The sequence below is a fragment of the Carcharhinus amblyrhynchos genome, chromosome 6 (assembly GCF_965287045.1).
Source record: "Carcharhinus amblyrhynchos chromosome 6, sCarAmb.v2.hapA, whole genome shotgun sequence".
In the NCBI taxonomy this organism is placed as follows: domain Eukaryota; kingdom Metazoa; phylum Chordata; class Chondrichthyes; order Carcharhiniformes; family Carcharhinidae; genus Carcharhinus; species Carcharhinus amblyrhynchos.
Genome location: NC_137329.1, coordinates 83,454,332 through 83,476,615, shown reverse-complemented (window position 1 = coordinate 83,476,615; position 22,284 = coordinate 83,454,332). Strand labels below are relative to the sequence as shown.

General features: G+C 41.8%; 1 protein-coding gene across 4 annotated transcripts in view; it reads left to right on the top strand.

The window, feature by feature from the left end:
* Positions 1-22,284, top strand: part of ptprz1a (protein tyrosine phosphatase receptor type Z1a) — a 231,950-nt gene that overhangs the window by 44,456 nt on the left and 165,210 nt on the right. For all 4 annotated transcript variants that reach the window (XM_080190807.1, XM_080190809.1, XM_080190808.1 and 1 more), the window contains exon 2: positions 3,276-3,341. In XM_080190807.1, coding sequence (XP_080046933.1) covers positions 3,276-3,341 — 66 coding nt within the window. The remainder of the gene's footprint in view (positions 1-3,275; positions 3,342-22,284) is intronic.

The window sequence follows — 22,284 nt, the reverse complement described above, 5'->3', positions numbered from 1 at the left end:
GTTTGTAATTAGAAACTATTTTTGGATCCAACAGGTTATTTGCAACAAATTGGCTTTAAATAATAACTATTCAGCTGTAGCTTCCAGCGATCACAGATCCAAAATGTCAGTACTCTCTGTGCTGAGGGAACGTCTAGGGGTGGAATTTTCCCAAAAGAAAACTAAGGGGGATTCTACAGATCTGCTCGTTCCCGACAAGTTTCGTATGGCCCGGAAAATCAGGAGTTGGCAGAAAACCGAGCTCAGTGCCAGTTGCCAAACCCATGGTGACCGTTCGAGGCTGCCCTGTTGGCCCCAATAGTGTTGCCCATGGTGGGAATTCACAACTTTAAATATAATTAATGGGCTTGAAGCCCAATTCAAATAGCTCTCGCTATTCACCCGCCTTCCCAACAGAATCTGCTCCAGACAGCTAATGTACAGTTTCTTGCAAGCGAGGACTGGCAAGGGTGGAGGAAGCACCACCAAACCCTCAGCAATGAGAGGAATCCTCTCCCTACACAACATAGACATAAGATTTATCCGACTTACCAGCATGAGAGGGAGTAGGATAGCTTGATCTTGGGTTCGGACATAGCTCGTCACAACATCGAGGGCCGAAGGGCCTGTACTGTGCTGTACTGTTCTATGATCTATGTTCTATGTTCAACCCCTACTCAGCCCCCTCTGCCCTCAGATCCCCCACTCAACTCCCTTTCCTCCTCAGAAACCCAACAGTGACTTTCAGGCCATGCATCTTGGTAGTGCCACCTGTACACTGCCCCCCTGGCACCCTGGCACTGACACCCTGGCATGGCACATTGGGCCATGTTAATTTCAGTTAATTTCTTCTTTCTGGGTGGGTAATCCTTGTCATCAATTTTTGTGGTGCATTGGAGACAAGATATGCAGGACAGTCTTTCATTAAAGGCAATAAAACTTTATTAATGGTGGGTGATCTTTTCCATGGCTGCTGTTTCTTTCTGTTTCCCGAGCTAAGTCTATTAGATCACTTCTGGTGCAGACATTAATACATCATCGCTCCAGTGAGCTAATAGGAATAAATATAAATACATAACTATCATTTCGACACTCATTTTCCGATCAAAACCAATAAGCTGATTAACTCTTGTGATCAAATTACTACCCCTTGTTGGTTTTCAATCCATCCAGGTCCACACAGAAGCTCTAACAGCTCTATCAGATCCATCAAACAGAAATTTAGTTCTTTCCGTGCACTATTTTATGTGCAGTGATTAAAATCATGTTCTTCACTCCTGCCATCTAACACAAACTATGTTAAAATAATGCATACAGGAAGATGAATGCTGAAGATACTGCACAGACTATATCCCATTCTGCAGAATATGGGTGACATTTTTCACAAGTTATCATCAATCATCAAGGTATTATTGACTTGAGGAGCTTTTTTAGCTTCCATTTATAAACACAGGTGTGTCACGCAAGTATTGTTAACCAAGCGAAACAAAAACATACGGTTCATATGTCAGTCCTTCAACACTTATGTGTCACATCAAAGACCGTTTCGTGCAGAATTAGAAATGAAAGCTAAAATGGAAGGTAAATTGATAGGCAAGGCCGTTGGCCTTAACGCTATGTTAACATGTTAATAATGTGCTACTAAAATAAATAAATAATAGCAATTAATAAAATATTATTCCCCACAAGGAAGGAGCAGACAGTTTAATCAAGACCAGGAGAGGCAATGGCCTATGGATTTTTGCTGGACTATTAATCCAGAAACTCAGCTAACGTTCTGGGTTAATAGTCCTGACCTGGGTTCGAATCCCACCATGGCAGTTGATGAAATTTGAATTCAATAAGAAATACCTGAATTTAAGAATCTGCTGATGACCATAAAACCATTGTCGATTGTTGGAAAAATCCACCTGATTTACTAATGTCCTGATCTGTCAACGTCACCCGGCCAGACGGCTTACATGTGACTCCCGAACCACTGCAATGTGGTTGACTCTCAATTGCCCTCTGAACAAAGACAACTAGGGATAAACAATAAATGCTGGCCAGCAATGACGTGCATGTTCCACAACCAAATAAAAAAAGACAGGTGGGCATTAGTAACTAAGATCACATAAGAAGAAACTTGTAAACAAGTTACAATTAATGGTGTTATATCTGAATAATGAAGCAGTAGTACAAGTTGGATAAATTGTCAGCGCAAATAGAGATAAATGGGCTTGATCTACTCCTCATACATGAGATACTTTTACAAAGTGAATAAGGTTGCAAACTAAATATTCTGGTGTACTTGAATTTTAGAAAAGATTGGCAAAATTAAAAAGGAGGGGATGGATAGGCCTGATAATAATGGTTGAGATAAAGTGAGGAAGGGTCCCACCCCAGAAAATTAGGATGTAGAATCAGTTTGGATGTAGCCAAGAAATAAAAAGGGATTATCTGATACTTTTTATATATACTGAATGAACAAAATTAGCAAGAGTAGTTTGAAAGATATGTGTTCATAGAATGTGTTTGAAGCAACTTTCTAGAATAATATGTCAAAGAACCAACTAGGGAACAAATTAATTTAGATATAATGTAATAAGGAAGAGAGAGAATAGTGATTATAGTATGGTAGAATTTTATACTGAGTTTGAGTAAGATATGGTCAGAGCTGAAACAAGAGTCTTGAATTTCACTAAACCAATTATGCCAGTATAAGGGGCAAGTTACCTCAAATGGATCAGGAAATTAAATAAAACAATATAACTGTAAGTAAGCAATGCCGAACATTTGTAGAAATAATTCATTTATACATGTAATTAATATTGGTGAAGAGAAAATATTTGAGAAGATAATGGGAACAAAGCCCAACAAACCTGATCTTACTGAATGGCAAAGCAGGTTTAAGGGACCATATGACAGCATTTGTTTCTTACATCCTAAGACCTAACATTTCCTGTTGGATTCTTCTGAAATTTTGTCAATTCCTGGATCTGTCAAACATCAATTAATCCCTGATTGACCTCAGAAAGGTACCTTTTGGTGACTTATCATGTTGCACACAAAAGCATCTGAAGTACACAGTATATTCTGCACCAATGGTACATTATTACTCCTATTAGTAAAAGAATATATTCTCTGATTTACTGTGGGTAATGCTAATATTTTCAAATAATATATTGTGGACAATGACAGTTTTGTGTGTGTGTGGTTGACACAAAGTTGGTTGTGTGATCATGATATGTAATATTTCTATTTATTTTAATAATGCTTTGTGTTTTTTGCCATAAAGATATTTTTCATTTCAACAGATGGGACACGCGGATTCTACAGACAGCACAATAACTTCTTTGATGACGTGGATTGGTCATACACTGGTAAGCATTTAATTGTGCAAAATGACAGACACTTAATAACCTATGCAAATATATCTGATCTTGAAACTCAAGATAACATAATGGTAAAGATTAAAATGTGAGTATAGATTCATACAAAAATTAAGTATAGCAACATGAATTATAATTCTAAAATTTGCTTTTATCCCATAACTAGGAATGAGAACCACTTCTGCTTTGAGTTAAAAACATTTTATTTTCTTAATTATAGAGTTCCGTGTAGCAATATTCAAGCATATAATCAATGTGCAGTTTTTCACTGGCTTGGTGATGATGTTTCCTGCATTCCAAATTCTTTCATGTCATCGAATACTAAAGTGATAATACATTGCTGCTTAAGTATAGGGTGGAAAATGTTCATCCTACTTAGGAAACCAGAACTACAGATATTTCTGGTTATGAGTTCTAACATCATACTGTCTCCATCACAATAACTACATACTTTCACCTCTGCACCTGAGCTGAAACCCTCATTAATGCCTTTCCATGCAAACTGGATTGTTCCGATGCTCACCTGACCTGTCTCTTACATTCTATCATCCATAAACCTGATCACATCTGCCATCTGTTCCTAAACCACACCACACCCCCTTTACCTATCAAACCTGTGCTCATCATGGAATTCATAGATTGAATAGGAGTGGACTGATGTAAGAACCATGTGACTAATTGATGGTCTTCTAACTATTCTTTGCTGTTGTATACTCATGTAATAACCTAAGTAAATGTGATATATACCCCTCAAAATTTGTGCGTATTATAAGCATGCTTACTTCCAAAGATTACACATAGCTCATACCAACACGTCTATCCAGAAATAACTTACGCTTTCCCTATCACAGCACCCATAATTGAATGTCCATCCTATATATAAATCAATTTTTGCATGAAAACAAACATTTTGCTATCAATTTCCCATTTTTGAATACTGACTGTGAGAATTCTGTCTGCAATATGTATGATGAGGCCTTGTGGATTTCTCCATAAGAAACATAAAATACAGTTTCCAGTTTCATCCCCATTCTTTTAGTTTGGTTCTGATGATCCAACCGTTATGTGGTACAGACTGATAGACCTTAAATGGAACCAGTAACACTGATGTAAACACAGTTTGGGTACAGAGTGCTGTGGTATTACTTTTCTGGAAGATTTGTTTGTCCAATCTGCCTCACATTTCACTCAAACTGAGAAACTTAGGTCAACATCCTGGACACCACTGAGGTTAGGAAGAGAAGAGAAGGTAAATGAAGAAGTGGTGAGTTATGTGGCACCAAACTTGGGTTTTAAAGGAAAAGAAAGATCCAAGGAAGATATGGAGCTGTTTGGAAATTTTTATGACTTAAAATAGAGATAAAAACAACAATTCTTTATATTTACACGGTGCTGTTAAAATAATTTACAAAATTCTATAGCAGTGCATAGGAGTGTAACAAAGAAAATTTGACACTGAGCTGCAACGTAGATATTAGGACCAATAGCCAAAAGCTCAATCAAAGAAATGGATCTTAAAGAAGGAAAGAGGTAGAAAGAGAGAGTAGTAAATTTTAGAGCTTAGGGATTTTATAGCTGAAAGCACAGATACTAATAATGGAGCAGTTAAAATCAAGAAGCTAGAATTAGATGAATACTGATATCCCGAATAGTTGTAGAGTTTGATGAGACAGCATAATGAAAGATGAGGCCATAGAAATGTTGAAAATAGCAGAATTTTAAAATTGGATTTTGAGAACCAATGTAGGTCATTGAGCACCTAGTGTGAGTTTAAATGTGCACAAAGGAAGTTTTGATGACTCCAAAGTTGCAGATCATAGAACGTGGGAGGCCAGCCAGGAGAGTTCATGTTTTGAGGAAAGAATGAGATAACTGAGTGGTTCATCAGCATTTGAGCTGAGGCAGAGGGTGATTTATGGAGGTGAATGTAGGCAGTCTTACTGATGATGTCGATATGTGATCGGAAGCTCCTCTCAAGGTCAACTATGACACCGAGGTTATGAACTGTGTAGTTCAGCACCTGACACTTCTCAAGGAGAAATAGAAGAAATGGTGGGGGGACAGTTGATGTAGGGAACAAAGGCAATATCCGGGATTCTCCCAAAAACATTCTAAGTGTCGAATTTGTGTAGAAACTGCAGTAAATCCCGTTGATTTTTCGGTGAGAATTTCAAAATGAATCTCCCACACTCTGAGCGACTGCCGAGTGCGTTAGTGTGAATCACATTAAAAATCAGAAAGTGGGTCCTATTCCCGCTGAAGAGGCCAGCAGCATAAAGCTGAGCAGGCCATTGAGCATGCACCGATCTGTCAGAGTGGATATCAGCATATGCGCAGTAACCCTACATTGCCGGCCTCCTGATTGCTGGCCAGCTCGATTACTGGCCAGCTCCATGTTTCTGCATCACTGCTCCTCCAATCTTTCCTACCCCATGCCCAGCTTCCCCAATTTCCCATTCTCTCCGCACCCCCCAACCACCCCAATAGCCAGTCCTAATCAGCCCCTTCTCTCCCTCTGCCTGTGATCCTGACTATAGAGTCACAGCGGGCCCCCTAACGCACAATCTCCCCCAGAGGCCCTGTAGCTATAGGCCCCAGCGCCTTCTGGCTCCACCCCCTTGGCACTGACCAATGCCTGGTAGGCAGTGTCAAGATGCCTCCTGGGCATTGCCACTTTGTCCCTCAGGCAGGGCTGGTGGGGGTGGGGGTGTGGGGAGGGTGGTGGGGGGTGGGGGGGGGGCAGGCTGTCAGTACCAGGCTGACAATACCAAGAGGGTACCTTCCCTTACCCCTGACCTGGGAGGCCTCCATGGCCCCCTTCACTCCAGCGGGGTCAGGCCGCCAGCACCCAGGAGTGAACCACTCCTGGAGTGGGGGAGTGGAAGAGGCCAGTGGGCCTGGGGACTTCAGTCCCGGGCCCACTAATGAGATTAAAGTTCTGATTTAAATATGGAGATCAGCTCTGCACTGATTTCCGGTGCAAAGCTGAAGATGCTGGAATACCAGCGGCTGGAGACTTGTGAAGGCCATGGTGCCCAGCAGGCAGCCCCCTACATGGCCTCTGCTAATGTCTTTCCTGTTAAAGCAGTGCAGTAGGCTGGGAGAATCACCCCTAACGGCTTTAATCCTGCCAATATTTAACTGGAGAAAATTTTTCCTCATCCAGTACCGGATGGCAGACAATTAATGGAACTATCTAACAATTTACAGGCAGCGTAGGGATTGAGAGAACTGGTGTCAATTTACAACTGGATGTTGTCAGCACACCTGTGGAAGCTGATGATATGTTTTCAATTAATGTTGCCATGTAGATAAGAAATAGAAGGGATGAAGGATAGAATTTTGGGAACGCTGGTGAAGGAGCAGGAAGGGAAACCATTACAAGTGTTTCTTTGGCATAACAGGATAGCTAAGAATGGAACCAGGCAAGTTGAACCCCACCCAGCTGAATTTCAGTGAGTGGTGTGATAAACCTTGTCAAAGTATGCAGACAGATTGAGAAACAGAAACATAGAAAGTAGGGGGAGCAGTAGGCCATTTGGCCCTTCAAGCTTGCCCTGCCCTTCAACAGGAGCATGACTGATTCCCCATCTCAACACAACACTCCAGTGCTCTCCACACATGTCTTTAGAGTCTAGAAATCTACCTATTCCCTTCTTAAATGTATTCAGTGATTTGGCCTCCATAGCCATCTGTGGTTGCAAACTCCACAGGTTCACCATTCTCCGAGAGAAGACATTTTTCTTCATCTCAATCCAAAATGCCCTCCTATGCAGAAAATACCAGTTTATTAAAGACCCTGATTCCTCTCAGCACTCCAACTATCAAGGCTCTTTAATTTAAATAAAGGAAATTACAGAAGTATGAAGGGCAAGTTGGCTGTGATAGATTGTAAAACTACATTGAAGGATATGATGGTAAACAGGCAATGGCTAGTATTTAAAAAATTAACAGATGGCTTACAACAAAATCACATCCCTTTGCTGCACAAGAACCCAGCAGGAATAGTGACTCAACTCTGGCAAACAAGATAAAGTTAAGGATTCTATTAGATCAAAAGAAGCGGTCTATACAGTTGCCAGAAAAAATGGTAAGCCTGAGGATTTGGAAGCCTTTTGAAATCAGCAAAGCAGAACCAAGAAACTGATGCAGAAAGGAAAAAATAGAATATGAGAGTAAACTAGCAAGAAACATAAAAACACTGTAAAACTTCTAATAGGTACATAAAAAGGAAAGATGAGCAAAAGCCAAATGTGGGCCCATCACAAGCAGAGGCAGAATAACTTATAATGGAGTAAGGAAATGGCAGAGAAATCAAACAAATCACTTGTGTCTATCTTCCTGGAATAAGAGACAACAAAACTTCCCAAAAATACTGGAGAACCAAAGGACCAGCGAGATTAACATCCAGAAGGAAATTACTATCAGTAAAGAAGCAATACTGGAGAAATTAATGGGACTGAAAGTTGATAGATTCCCTAGACCTGATGATCTACAACCCAGAGTGTTGAAAGAGATGACTATGGAGATAGTAAATGTCATCTTCCAAAATCCTATAGATTTAGGAATGGTTCCTGCAAATTGGAAGGTAGTAAATGTAACCTCACTATTTAAGAAAGGAGGTTGAGAGAGAACTATAGTGGAACTATAGACCTGCTAGGCTGATATCAGTGGTAAAAAAATGCTGGAGTCTAGCATAAAGGATGTAATAATTCTATACTTAGGAAACAATGGCAGCATTGGGAGGAGTCCACATGAATTTATGAAAGGGAAATCATGTTTGACAAGTCTATTAGAGATTCTTGAGGATGCAACAGCCTGAATAGACAAGGGGGAACCAGTGGATGTGATGTATTTGGATTTTCAAAAGGCTTTCAATAAGGTTCAACATAAAAGCTTAGTGTACAAAATGAGAGTAAGTGGGATTGGGGATAATATACCGGCATAGATTGTGTATTGGTTAATGAACTGAAAACAAAGAATGGAAATAAATGGTCCATTCTCTGGTTGGGAAGCTATTACTAGCGTGGCACCACATGGGTCAATGCTTGGTTCCTAGCTAATCACAATTTAAATCAATGATTTGGATATGGGATCAAATGTAATAATTCCAATTTTACTGATGACACACAGAGTGTGTGTTGTGAGGATGATGCTAAGAGGCTTCAATGGGATTTAACTGAGCTAAGTGAGTGGGCGAGAATATGGCAGATGTAATGTAACATGAAAAGTGTAAAGTTATCCACTTTGGTAAGAAAAAAATGCAGAGTATTTCTTAAATGGCAGGAGATTGAAAAGTGTTGATGTCAAAAGGGGCCTGGATGTCCTTGTTCAGAAGGTACTGAAAGTTCATGTGCAGGTAAAACAGGCATTTAGAAAGGCAAATGATGTGTTAGCCTTGAGAAAGGATTTGAGTACAGGAGTAAGGTAGTCTTGCTACAGATGTATAGAGCCTTGGTGAGACTGAACAGACAATATTGTGTGCAATTCTGGTCTTCTTACCTCAGGAAGGGTATACTTGCTATAGAGGGGTCGGGGGGAAAATGAACAAAGGTTCATCAGACTGATGAATGGGACACTGTGATTGTCTTGTGAGGAAAGACTGAGGAGACTTCTCTGGGGTTTAGAAGAATGAGAGATGATCTCATTACTACACACAAAGCTCTTAACGAGATGACATGGTATATGTAGAAAAGAAGTTTCCCTTGGCTGTGGAGGTGAGTCGGGGCGGGGGGGGGTGGTGGGGGGGGGGGGGGGGGCGTCTAGAACCAGGGGCTACAATCCCAGAAGAAAAGGTAGACTATTTAGGACAGAGATGAGGAAAAAATTCTCCACTCAGACGGTGAATATTTGTAATTCTTTACCCCAGAGGGCTATAGAGGCCCAGTCATTGGGTATGTTCAAGCCAGAGGTGATAGATTTCTAAATATCGAAGATATCAAGGGATAAGCAGATAGTGCAGGATGTTGTTGAGATAGAAGACCAGCACTCATGGCATGGTGAGACAGTCATTAGAACTGTTGCCTCAAAACTCCAAGGACCCTGGTTCGATTCCTGGCTTGGGTGACTGTGTGGAGTTTGCATGTTGTCCCCATGCCTGCATGGGTTTCCTCCAGGTGCTCTGGTTTCCTCCCACAGTCCAAAGATGTGTGGAATAGGTGTTTTGGCAATGCTAAATTGCCCCTTAGAGTCCCAGGATGTATAGCTTAGAAGAATTAGTAGGGTAAATATGTGGGATTATGGGGATAGGGCTGGGTGGGATTGCTGTCGATGCAGACTCGAATGGGCTGAATGGCCTCTTTCTGCACTGTAGGGTTTCCATGGTTCTATGATAATCTAGTTGAATGACAAAGCAGGCTCAAGGAGCTCCCTGGCTGATTCCTGCTTCTATCTCCTACATTCCAAAGATCATGAAGTCTCCAATTCAGTAAGAAATGATGAAGGCTATGAAGGGATAAACAAATCATTACTGAAATAAAAACAGGAACTGCTGAGAATACACAATGGCCTAATCAACATCTGTAAAGAGAAAACACAAGTTAGTGTAGTGGAGACATTTCTTTCATCAGAATACATTGAAAACTAGTTCACAAAATTCTTATTTAGCTCATTAAAAACTCTAAGCTACCAATAGCTAAAGGGTGGAATTTTCCAGCCTGACAAGGCTAACAGTTGTTTTGCAGGTTGATGGTACTCTCTTGTGTCCCACCTATGCCTGATCGTACTTACATCAAACCTTAATAGCCACACAAAATGTTATTTTTATTTCTCTCCTCCTGGATACTGCTAACTACTCTGAAACTTCCCCTTTGGGAGGTAACAAATTCAAGAACTGGAAGGTGTCTTTGAGTGTTGCTGTAGCAACCAAGGGGGTGTTAGCTTCCACCTGCTTTTCCCTCCACTTCCCCTCTTCAATAATTAAATATCACTCTCTACCTGGCACATCATATAACTGAAAAACCTTGCAACCTAAACCCGTGATCTTAACTTCAAATCAAGTGCTTCACCACTTGGTCAGCTGTGTGTGGCATCCTCCTCTGCAGTTTCTCCTTGATTATTTTTCTGCTGGCATAGCAACTCAAGTTGCCCTGAGGTAACTCAACAGAGCACTGTATCCAAATGCTGGAAATGAATAGTGGAGCTACACAGCGGGATTATCTTGGCTTTTATTGCAGTTGGCAATCATTGTATGCTGCTTGTGATAAAAGATGGCCATGGATTGTCACTTGAAAATCAGTGTTGATTGGTGGTCTATTTACACAGTCCCTGCATTGGCATAGGTTGGTCTTTGAACAGAAGATTCTTCACTCGAAAAATTTTTTATTCTTTTTCTTTTAAAGAACTAAATCCAAATGAAGTTATTTCAATGGTTTATGGTGCCAACTTGATGAATACCTGAAGTCCAATGCTGCCTTTGTAGAACAAAATTAATCCTCCGCATCACAAAAAGTGAAGTAAAAAGATTTTGCAGATGTGTACAGAGTTCACAGCTGCTACATTCACTTGTGAGTTTGCAGCCAATAGACACAGGCCTGAACTTCATACGGCCGGATCAGGGGCACACCCAATTGGAGAGTGCAGGAAGATGCCGGGAGTGTTTCTGTGACACATGCAATTTTGAGGTCGGAAAGGATCGGATGTTTGTCGGCCAACAATTAAAAGTTCAGTTAAGGACATTAAGGGCAACACTCGCCCCAAAACTGGAAAATCCCACCCGAGGCCAACGGACCTTTGCATGGTGCACCCCCCCCCATCCCCTACAAGCCCCATGGTGGACGGGATGGGAAAGTTCCCCCTAAAAGTCCAATTGGCAGGGATTTGACATTACCCGTGTGATTTTTAGCTTGTCGTGTGGGCAAAACGGGTGGGTGCTCATTATGTATTTTTTATTTGCTCATCCAAGGGCAGGATAAAAGGTCCCCAGAGCAGCAGCAGTTTCTCTGTGGTAGACTTCATAGCTGTGAGAGGATTGAATTGTCTTTGAGCTTATTAGTTATTGTTTAGTAGTTGAAGCATGATTTCAGTATTTCAGGACTTCCCGAGATGGTTTTCCTGAGGATTGGAGAATAGAGTTTCATCATTTGCAAAGCATAGGCCCTTTGTATCTGCTCCGTAGGGACAGTGTGTTCTTCTGGTAGAAGAGGAAGAGAAGGGCAAGAGGGAGAGAAAGCAAGGTGAGTGCAGACAGCATCCCAGGTAAAGACCTTTAAGAGGAGAGGCACAGGCTCAATTGGTGCGGGGCCAGCAGGGAAGGGATGTATTGATCCAATGAACTTTTAGCTAGGTATCCAAGGTATGGAGGCCGACTCAATCCAATGACTTGCAATAAAACTTTCCTTCAGAGCCCAACTCAGAAATGCTGCATCACACAAAGCCCTTCATTAACAAGGCTGTACAATATCTTGCCATTTTACAGAGCATGCAGCCAACTGAGCCCACTGGATTAAAGAAAATGATTATGTGACTTCACATTGACATAAAAACAGCATACAAACATTCTAAACTGAACAGAAAATTCAAAGTAATGAATACAATTAATGTTACCCATGACACATCCCTGTGGTGCTGAAGGTGCCTTAAGCTTATGCCTGTGGGTGCTGCGTCTTGGTGCCCATCTTGCTGGCAGTGGCATTCAAGGCAGCCTGTTGACTTCACTGTCTTGTTGGCCTTAGCAAGCATCCTTTGGCCACCAGTGCCTGAGTTGGCTCTGGCTGGGAAGGTGTACATGATGTGGAGATGCCGGCGTTGGACTGGGGTAAACACAGTAAGAAGTCTCACAACATCAGGTTAAAGCCCAACTAGTTTATTTGATAGTAAACACACAAGCTTTTGGGGTTTGCCCGTTCGTCAGGTGAGTCTCACCTGGTGTTGTGAGAAGTCTTACTGGGAAGGTGTATCCAGCTCCATGGCCGGATATAACATCCTCAGATGTTGAGACATCATCAGATGGATAGCCACTGGTAAAGGAGCAGAGGAGCTGCTGCCCTTGTCCACAGCACCCTGAGAGACGCCCAGAGACAACAGGCAGTTCATCCACCAGGAATGCATTTCTGCACCTTCCTATTCCCATTTATGAACGGACACCAATCAAAAAGCAAGATGCCTCATCCATCTCTCACACAGGCAGAGCCCCAGAAGTCACAGCAGATGTACTGGTTTATAGGTCCAGGAGTGACCCCTTGAACCCTTGGGGTGTCATATGAATTATAGAGTCATACAGCAATACAGCATGGAAACAGGCCCTTAGCCCAACTAATCCATGCCAACCAGGGAGCCCTCCCAGTTACTCTCAATTGCCTGCATTTGGCCCATATTCCTCTAATCCTTTCCCATCCACGTACTTATTGAAATGCTTTTTAAAGGTTGCCATTGTACCCGCCTCAACCACTTTCTCTGGCAGCTCATTCCATACACGCATCATCCTCTGCATGAAGACGTTGCCCCTCAGGTCCCTTTTAAATCATTCCCCTCTCACCTTAAACCTCTGGCTTCTAGTTTCCAATTCCTCTTCCCTGGGAAAAAGACGATTTGTGTTCAATATCTATGCCTCTCATGATTTATACACCTCAATATGGTCATCCCTCATTCTCCTACTTTCCAAGGAATAAAGTCCTAGCCTGGCTAAACTCTCCCTACAAGACCCTGAAGTTGCCTCTACACAAGAGTCAGCACTCTCATTTCATGTGCCCCCTACATCTCCTCCTCCCCCACACGAGCATTTAGCAGGCCATTTCAGTGTGGCACACCACCACCTCCTCCAATGCACTGTGGCAAGGCAGGCTTCAGTGTCAGTTGGCATACGCACTCAGTCCCATAAGCGCACAGGAGCAAGGATACTTAATTACACCTCTCCGTACAGATCCATACCACCTTTGCACTTAACTTTGCCAACCACAGAAGATTGGTGAACATTTTGCAGCACTGCAGATGTAATGCACATGATCGTGCCCACTGATAGCAGCAGCTACCTCAGTCCAGGCCTTCTTAGTGAGGTGGGGCAGCCTTCTCTTGCTATCCCTGGGCATTAGGATGCTGTGCCTGCCACTGACCTCCTATACTAGTGCAGATAGGCACTCATCTGTAATACAGGGGCACAGCACATCTGACCTGCTCTCCTGCCTTCCATGGCCTCCTGATGCTGCTGACATTGCTGAATGACAGTTAAGTTCTTGGACTTCAACTACAGAGCTTCCTCAGCCTCTCTCAAAGCTCCTGGTAGCCTTCAAGGACCTGCCTCCTCTCATTTTAAACCCCCTCTCCCCCACTGGGTCCTCATTGAGCCCAGCACCTGACATATTCCTGCCTTCGCCCACTCGGAGACCGAACTGGGACACATGTTACAAACTGGAGGGCCTTAATTAGCCATCCAGTATGATAACGTGTTAATTATGCAATCTCAGTGGGAGCAGGTTTCACACCTACTTCCACCCACACTGACTTCAGGCGTGCCCTGAGCGCAATATTCAGACCATTGAGATTTTTTGAAGGAACAAAATGGAATGTGAATCATAGAATCCCTACAATGTAGAAGGAGGCCATTCCGCCCATCGAGTCTGCACTGACCACAATCTCACCTAGGCCCTATCCCCATGTATTTTCCCTGCTAGTCCCCCTGATACAAGGGGCAATTTAGCAAAGCCAATCCACTTAACCCACACATCTTTGGACTGTGGGAGGAAACTGCAGCACCCAGAAAAAGCCCATGCAGACAAGGGGAGAACATGCAAACTCCACACAGACAGTAGCCCAAGCCGGAAATCGAACGCAGGTCCCTGGTGCTGTGAGGCCACAGTGCTAACCACTGTGCCACCGTGCAGCCCATGGCTCACTATCATAACAGCCTGTGTACTGAGGAACAAACCATGCTGCCCCTAAGATTTTTGGGATTCTGAGGCAAGATTTTTTTTATATTTTACTGAGCATACACACAAAATGCCTGCATTTGACACTTAAGCCATGTTTCCCATATGCCTGCATTGTGCCTGCTTTCCCTGTGCCCCCTGGGACTGTGAAGCATTGAAACAACATGAGGAGTAGCTCAAGTGCTCAATTCAATTTATTTTTCACTGTACATATTCATCTATTGCATGCTCCAAAGAATGAATTGGAAATGCTCAAATAGTATAGTAATTAACTGGGTGTAACCCATGGGAACATCTTCCATAATAGTAATCTTGAAAGGAGTTGGCTTGTCACTGTAGAAATTGTCTGAATCGTGATAAGACCAGTTAAGCTTTCACAGAGCTGACTTTAAACGGCATAATAAAGTATGGTGGTATCTCGGATTGCTGTAAGGCAGACCATGAACAGAAAATCACATTTCATAGTGAGATGCAGATTGAGAATGTGGGTTGGTGTGACTGATAGCATGCAGAGAGTAACGGAATCCAGGTGAGAGTGAGAGCAAGAGACTACAGAAACTGATCCTATCCAATAGATACAAAGTACTTTTTAACCAGTCAGAGAAATAGCTAGAGTGCAGACCAAGGCAGCTTAGAGCAGGAGGTTGTCCAACGTAGTGGGGTGATGGGGAGATGGTGCTGAGGAGGGGAAGTATAATGTGATGTATACAAAGAATTCAATAATTAGGGTAACAAATAGCATCCTTTGTAAACGTACTAACTCAGGAAGCCAATTGGAAAGGGACAGTGTTTTATTTTATAAACCAAAAGTTAAACAATAAGCCTGTGGCACATGTACACAAGTCCCATCTGGGATGATAGAACACTGATAGATGACAAACTATAATTTATTTGTAGACAACTGTTCTAGTTTGACTCTGAATATGTTCAAATGTGAATTCAGGTGTAAGTTGAACCAGTAAAACTTACATCAGGTTTTGGACATCAGTGACCAATCAGAATGAACAAATAAAACTAGTTTTCAATCTGAAAACAAAAGAGACAACGATCAGCCCTACCCCCCACCCCCCCACCCTCGCCAGAGATACATCTGACCCGCCTCCTCCTCCTCCCCCCACCAACCAGACAACGATCTGACCTCACTCCCCTCCTCCCCGCTCCAACGAGACAATGATCTGACCTGCCCCCACCGCCTCCTCCACCACTGATCTGAGCCAGAGAGCCGTTGCATACACTGAATGCACTCTTCAGAGGCTGGAGCACCCGACCTAGACTTTTATTCAGCAGGTCCCTAAAAGCGCGGTTCTGGATTAGTAAATGCAATGGTAAAGGGGGAAATGCTGATAGAGTTGGGCGGGCAGTTCATTAATTCAATTTAAATGCATGCAAATGCATTTAACTCATTGTTGCACCCGATTTGGGTGCGGACCGGATCCCCACCATTCGCGGGTCACAGTAAAGTGGCAATCTGCGCAGACTTGGGTGCAGATCGCACTAAAGGCCTCACACCCTACTTTACCATGATTTCGCGCCTGCAAACAGGTGCAAATTATTGGTAAAATCGGGCCCATAATCACATTCAACGTAAAGCTGTTCCCTGAATTTGGAAAGTTAAGAGGCAATTTATCAAAGTTTACCAGATATTAGGTGAGATTAGAAGAAACCTTTTCTGTTGGTTGAGGAGACTAAGACTGGATGGGGGTAGGGGAATTGCTGGAGGGGGTTGTGGAAGGGTGACATATAGGTCGGAATTTTCCTGGCCCACTCACCACAGGAATCGGAGCAGGTGAGAGGCAGAACATTGGAAGATCTGTGAACTTTGGGCGGTTTAGTTTTGGGACAAGCGAGGCCAAAAAATCTCACCTAATGTGAAAAACATTAGAGCCGGACCTTCCAGGAGTGAAATTAGGAAAAACTTCTTTCTGCAAAAGATGGTAGAAGTTTAATGTTCTCCCCTCAAAATGATACTAAATCACTTGTTAACTTTAAAAGTGAGATTGACAGATTTTTGCTAAGCACAAATACGAAGACAAAAGCAGATATGTTGAGTTAGGTTGCAGGTCAGTCTGGAGCACATTGAATAGTGGAAGAAGCTTAAGGAGCTAAACTGCCTACTCTTGTTCCTATGTTCCAATAAAAGGTTCCTTTTTGCTGGACTATTTGAGGTACATTTCTGATGATACTCTAAGAGGCTGAGGCTGCTGTATTTTCAAGCTGGTAGATTAAAGTATCAGCAAACATAAAACCTCATTGTGGCTGAATAGATACACACTCATCCTCCAGCTTGAAGTTTATGCATTTCCAGAAACAATGTTGTCCCTTTAGTGCAGGACTGAGGAAGTGTTGCAATATCAGAAGCCTGCTTTTAGGATAAAAATCTTAACAGAGAAGTAGTGTTAACAAATTAGCTATAGTATTTGTTACATTATGCAGCGAAACCTATTGAACATTTTGAGTGGTCTGACAAGCTACAATAATTGCAAATTATTATTATTTATTGCTGAAAAAGAGACTTGCTGTCAAGGCTTTTTGTATTGCTGTCATCAGAATAGTTCGCAAGAATATCAAGGGAATAACAATTTATACTGATAAGAGAATGCTGATTAGTTGGCAAGCGAACTCTGATTGGTAGAGATGTTACCATGGAGAATGCAGCAGAGAGTAGTTAACTGCCAAGCTTTTGTTCAAATGCACACTAGGCAGATCAACTCTGATACTCTTGTTAACTCAGATCTACCTCAATATTCACAACGTGTTTTTTTTTATTTCACTCATTGTGATGGGATAATTATCAAGTCGAGCCATAAAGTTGAAATTTTTCTTTCTTCACATATTGTCCCGTCTCCTCTTCACTCGCTGAAGGTGTTGATTCTTCTGCTATCAATGTAGTTTCATGGAGCAAGAACCTTATGCATGTGATCATTATTTGTCCAGAACTCTTCACAGTGATTTCCATCATATTATCCAAACCTGGGAAATGTGTCAGCTTAGGCTGATCTTGTCTTCATCTCATGAGCGCATGAGGAGGGAGGCACCATACAGTGATCAGGAGTGCAATCCTTCACCAGCTACCTGCGGTCTCACCCAGTGTGATACGGTTATAGCACCACTACTGTTAACCCAGCTGAAGTCAGCTAGCTCAACACAGAGGATCAAATCTCACATTTTCTTCACCCATATGGCTTAGTGTGGCATAATGGTTCTATTATTAAATAAGCAACTCAAAGGCAAGAGTAATGATAAATTCAGCTAGAATTTTACTGCCCCATCCACCACAGGAATTGGAGCGGGGGAGGGGCAGACAGGAAAAGGTCTGTTGCAGATGTCAGAAGAAGGTAACTGCGTGAGATTTTATAGTTTCAGGATCAGCAAGGTCATAAAATCCTGCCCTATGAGTTCAAAACCCATCATGAATAAAATTTTAGAAATCTGGGATGAGTGACTATGAAGCTGTCAGATTTTCACAAAAGCCTAAGTAGTTCCCTGATGTCCCTTAAGGATGTAAACCAGCTGTTTACCAAGTTGGGCCTATGTTTGACTCCAATCCCCACCATTGTGGTTGTCCCTTAGCTACCCTCTAAAATGGCCTAGAAAGTCATTGTGCTACTTTCAACTTAAAAGAAGGCTTGCATCACCACCTTTTCAGGAAAATAATAAATGTTCACATTGCCAGCAGCACCTACACCCGAGTGAATAGTGGCAAGTCCCATGTCAAGATCTTAATTTGTGTAACTTGATTATCTATAGCTTTGCAGTAAGGATATTATCTTTTATAGGGTGTAATATATAAAAACAGACACAAGCAGAAGTGTTAAATACAAGACTGTTTTTGAGAAGATGTAGAGTGATTTGAAATATTTAAGTTGCAGATTGATGTGGCTCAAATTATTACCAGTGCAGATGGCAGAAGAAGGTAACTGACTATCATCTGTAGCACAACTGAAGCAATCCATTGAAAGTAGCTGCATATTTTCAATTTACTAACGTAATTGTCGGAGGGTGAGGCATTAGGATATCTGGCTCAATCTGTTAATGATTTGTTTGAACATGAAAGACTAGTCATGCTGAACAGAAAGGCATGTTTTGACTCCCTTAACTCGTTAATACTAACAAGGAGGAGCTGCAAAGAGTTATTAATTCAAGTGCTATTTACAAATGGTATCCATTCTAATGGAAATATCCACCTTCTGCCCGTAACAAATAAAGCAAATCCTTAATTAAGATTCTAAACAGAAAGAGAGGGGTGCATTGATCCACTGTTAGGATCCAAGATTACCAACAGGTCTCCTGAAATTTAGGATAATACTCTCTCCAGTGAACAACCCAGGAGAAAAAAATTACACTGGGTTTTTCTGACAATCAACAATACTTTTATTGTCTTTAATATCAGGCTTATTTATTTTTTAATTCAAAATCCACCATCTGCTGTGACAGGATTTGAACCCAAGTCCCCAGGACATTAGCTGAGTTTCTGGATTAATAGTCTTGCATTAATTTCACTAGGCCATTACCTCCCGCTATGAGAAGGCAGCCTGGCAATGACCACTACTATATTTTTAATGCCACAATGTGTTCTGTCCCAGCTCTTCCCCAAGTTGGCATGATTAGTCCAGAGCCAGTCCAGAGGGAGTCTGTGAACACGCAGCCACTCCACTTATCAGATATCACATGATCAGATGTCCAAGCATACATCTAATGAGCATTGACCAACAGGGACCAAGATGGGTAGATAGAGATATGTCACAGGTCAGCCATGATCTTACTGAATGGCAGAACAGGCTTGAGGGGCTAAGGCCTACTCTTGCTCCAATTACTTTAAAAAACAGCCCACTGAAGATGGTAAAAGGCTTTGATTTGATTTGATTTCACTTATTATTGTCACAAGTATTAGTATATAGTGAAGAATATTGTTTCTTGTGCGTAATGCAGGCAAAACATAACATACATAGAGAAAGAGAGAGCGCAGAGTGTAGTGTTACAGTCATAGGTAGGGTGTAGGGAAAGATCAACTAAATGCAAGGTAAATCCATTCAAAAGTCTGACAGCAGCAGGGAAGAAGCTGTTCTTGAATCGGTTGATAAGTGTCCTCAGACTTCTGTATCTTTTTCCCGATGGAAGAAGGTGGAAGCGAGTATGTCCGGAGTGCATGGAATTCTTAATTGTACTGGGTGTTTTTCTGAGGCAATGGGAAGTGTAGACAATGGATGGGAGGCTGGTTTGTGTGATGGATTGGGCTTTGTTCATGACCCTTTCTAGTTCCTTGCAGTTTTGGACAGAGGAGGAGCCATACCAAGCTGTGATACAACCGGAAAGAATGTTTTCTATGGTGCATCTATAAAAGTTGTTGAGAGATATAGCAGACATGCCAAATTTCCTTAGCTTCCTGAGAAAGTAGAGGCATTGATGACTTCCTTAGCTATAGCACTGGCATGAAGGGACCAGGACAGGTTGTTGGTGACCTCGACACCTAGAAACTTGAAGCTGTTGACCATTTTCACTTCATCCCCATTGATGTATATAGAGGCATATCCTCCACTACACTTTCTGAAGTTGATGACTACCTCTTTTATTTTGTTAATATTGAGGGAGAAAGTATTGTCATTGTACCAATTCACCAGATTCTCTATCTCTTTCCTGTATTCCGTCTCATCATTGTTTGAGATCCAACCCACTACAGTGGAGCCATCAGCAAACTTGGAAATTGAGTTGGAGGGGAATTTGGCCAGACAGTTGTAGGAGACCCCCAATGGAAATTCTGAAGAGCTGTACTATTATGTTTTGTTCCTGTCCTCATAAACTGTGTGGAAATACATCCCAATGAGTTTGAGATTAAAGACATTCAAATAACAGAGTGAATTTTTATTTAACAAGTGTTTCTGGTGCAATACCAACATGCTGAAAAATAATCCTGTATCATTTAGAATGTATAACATTAAATCTCATTGCAATAAAAAACCTTGTGGAGTATGATATCAGATTGCAGAACAAAGCCAGATCAGAAGCCTTAAATTTTTCATTTTTTATTGACTGCAATGAAAGCTTTCTTTTCATTGTGCAATGTTCTAAACAAATCTATTTTTTAAATGAAACAAATGCAAACACTGCAAACATTGAGGAAAATGTCCTCTTTGTGTAGCTCATGTAAGACACAGGTTTCCATTTCATTACACCTGGTGCACAGAGGAAGCTGTTATCTATTGTTTCCCTGGATTATACCACTCCCACTCGTTAGTGGATGGATGTTGTTATATGCAGCAAGTATTCTTGTAATCTAACACAGGGGAGGTTTATATCTGACCGCCAATTTGACAGTGCTTCCAAGCCAAAATCAATAATACTGACATAGAAATCTTTTCTTGAATCTGGACATTTTCATTTAAGTTTTCTCTTTTCTCTGTCCATTTTCCATATACTTTCGTACATACACAGTGCATAATATGTCATTAAAGAAAAAGGTACTGTTGTGGCTGCATTGTTCTTGTTGATCTGTTATATATTAAGAGCAGTATATATATTCTACGGGAGTAGTCATTCAGGTTTCAAAGCCTGCTAAGTCATTCAATTTTATCATGGTTAATCTGTATCTCAATTCCATTTAGTCACCTGTGATCCATATTTCTTGATATCTGATCTAATAAAAGTCTATTGATTTCTGCCTTGAAATTTCTGACTATCCAAGCATCCACAGAATCATAGAATTCTTACAGTGCAGAAGGAGGTCATTCAGTGCATCAATTCTGTTCTAACTCTCTGACTGAGTATCTTACCCAGGATCTTTCCCCCAACCTATCCCCAAACCCCACACATTTACCATGGCAAATCCACCAAATGTGCATATCTTTGGACTGTGGGAGGAAATGAAAGGGGGAATGGTATGATGATATGGTATAAATTATAGAATGATAACCAGAATGATAGGGAGTGGGATAGCTTGATCTTGGGTTCGGACATAGCTTAGCACAACATCAAGGGCCGAAGGGTCTGTACTGTGCTGTACTGTTCTATGTTTCTATGAAACTGGAGCACCAGGAGGAAACCCATGCTGATACAGGGAGATTGTGCAAACTCCATACCATACCCAAGGCCAGAATTGAGCCTGGATTCTCCAAGGCAGCAGTGTTAACTACCGAGCCGTCCTTTTGCCACCTCATGCCCCTTTACAGCCTTTGATATAAGATTTTCACTACAATTTATGTGAAACGTAATTCCTGATTTCCCTCCTGAAGAACTGCCCTTAAGATTGAGAGCCATTGTATTATGAAAACCTACTTCTCACTTCATGTTCATGTAACTGTCACTTATTCAAACACTTTGAGATGAAGTTATTTCAGTTACACATTAATTTTGTCTTTCCTGATGCTCTGTACTGAGGTACTGAGTAGGTACTCAAAATGGCTGCGAAGAATCTGTAATTCCTGGGCAGTTGTTTATATACTTTCTGATGGTTGCAGAATCTTTGTGGGTGGCATATGCTTATAGAAAAAAAAACAAGAATCGTAGAAACCCTACAGTAAAGAAAGAGGCCATTTGGCCCATCAAGTCTGCACTGACCACACTTCCATCCAGGCCCTACCCCCTCCCATCTACCCACTAACCTACGCATCTCAGGACACTAAGGGCAATTTTTAGCATGGCCAATCAATCTAACCCACACATCTTTGGACTGTGGGAGGAAACCGGAGCACCTGGAGGAAACCCACACAGACACGAGGAGAATGCGCAAACTCCACACAGACAGTGACCCAAGCCAGGATTTGAACCCAGGTCCCTGGAGCTGTGAAGCAGCAGTGCTAACCACTGTGCTACTGTGCCACCCATAAGATTTTGTTCATTGCAAAACTTCCTATTCATATCAGCCCATGGCTCAAATGTTTAAAACTCAAATGTTGCAACAGGAAGAGCAGCACCAAGTGAGATCACCTATTCTTAAATGGATCAGTCATGTGCAGCCTCATTATACATGATAATAAATGTTCAAAGGAACAAGTTGGGTAATGGAAGCACACGTATTCCTGATTGCGTACTGTATTCATACACAATTTGTAGTACCTCAATACTTGATTTAATGGTGG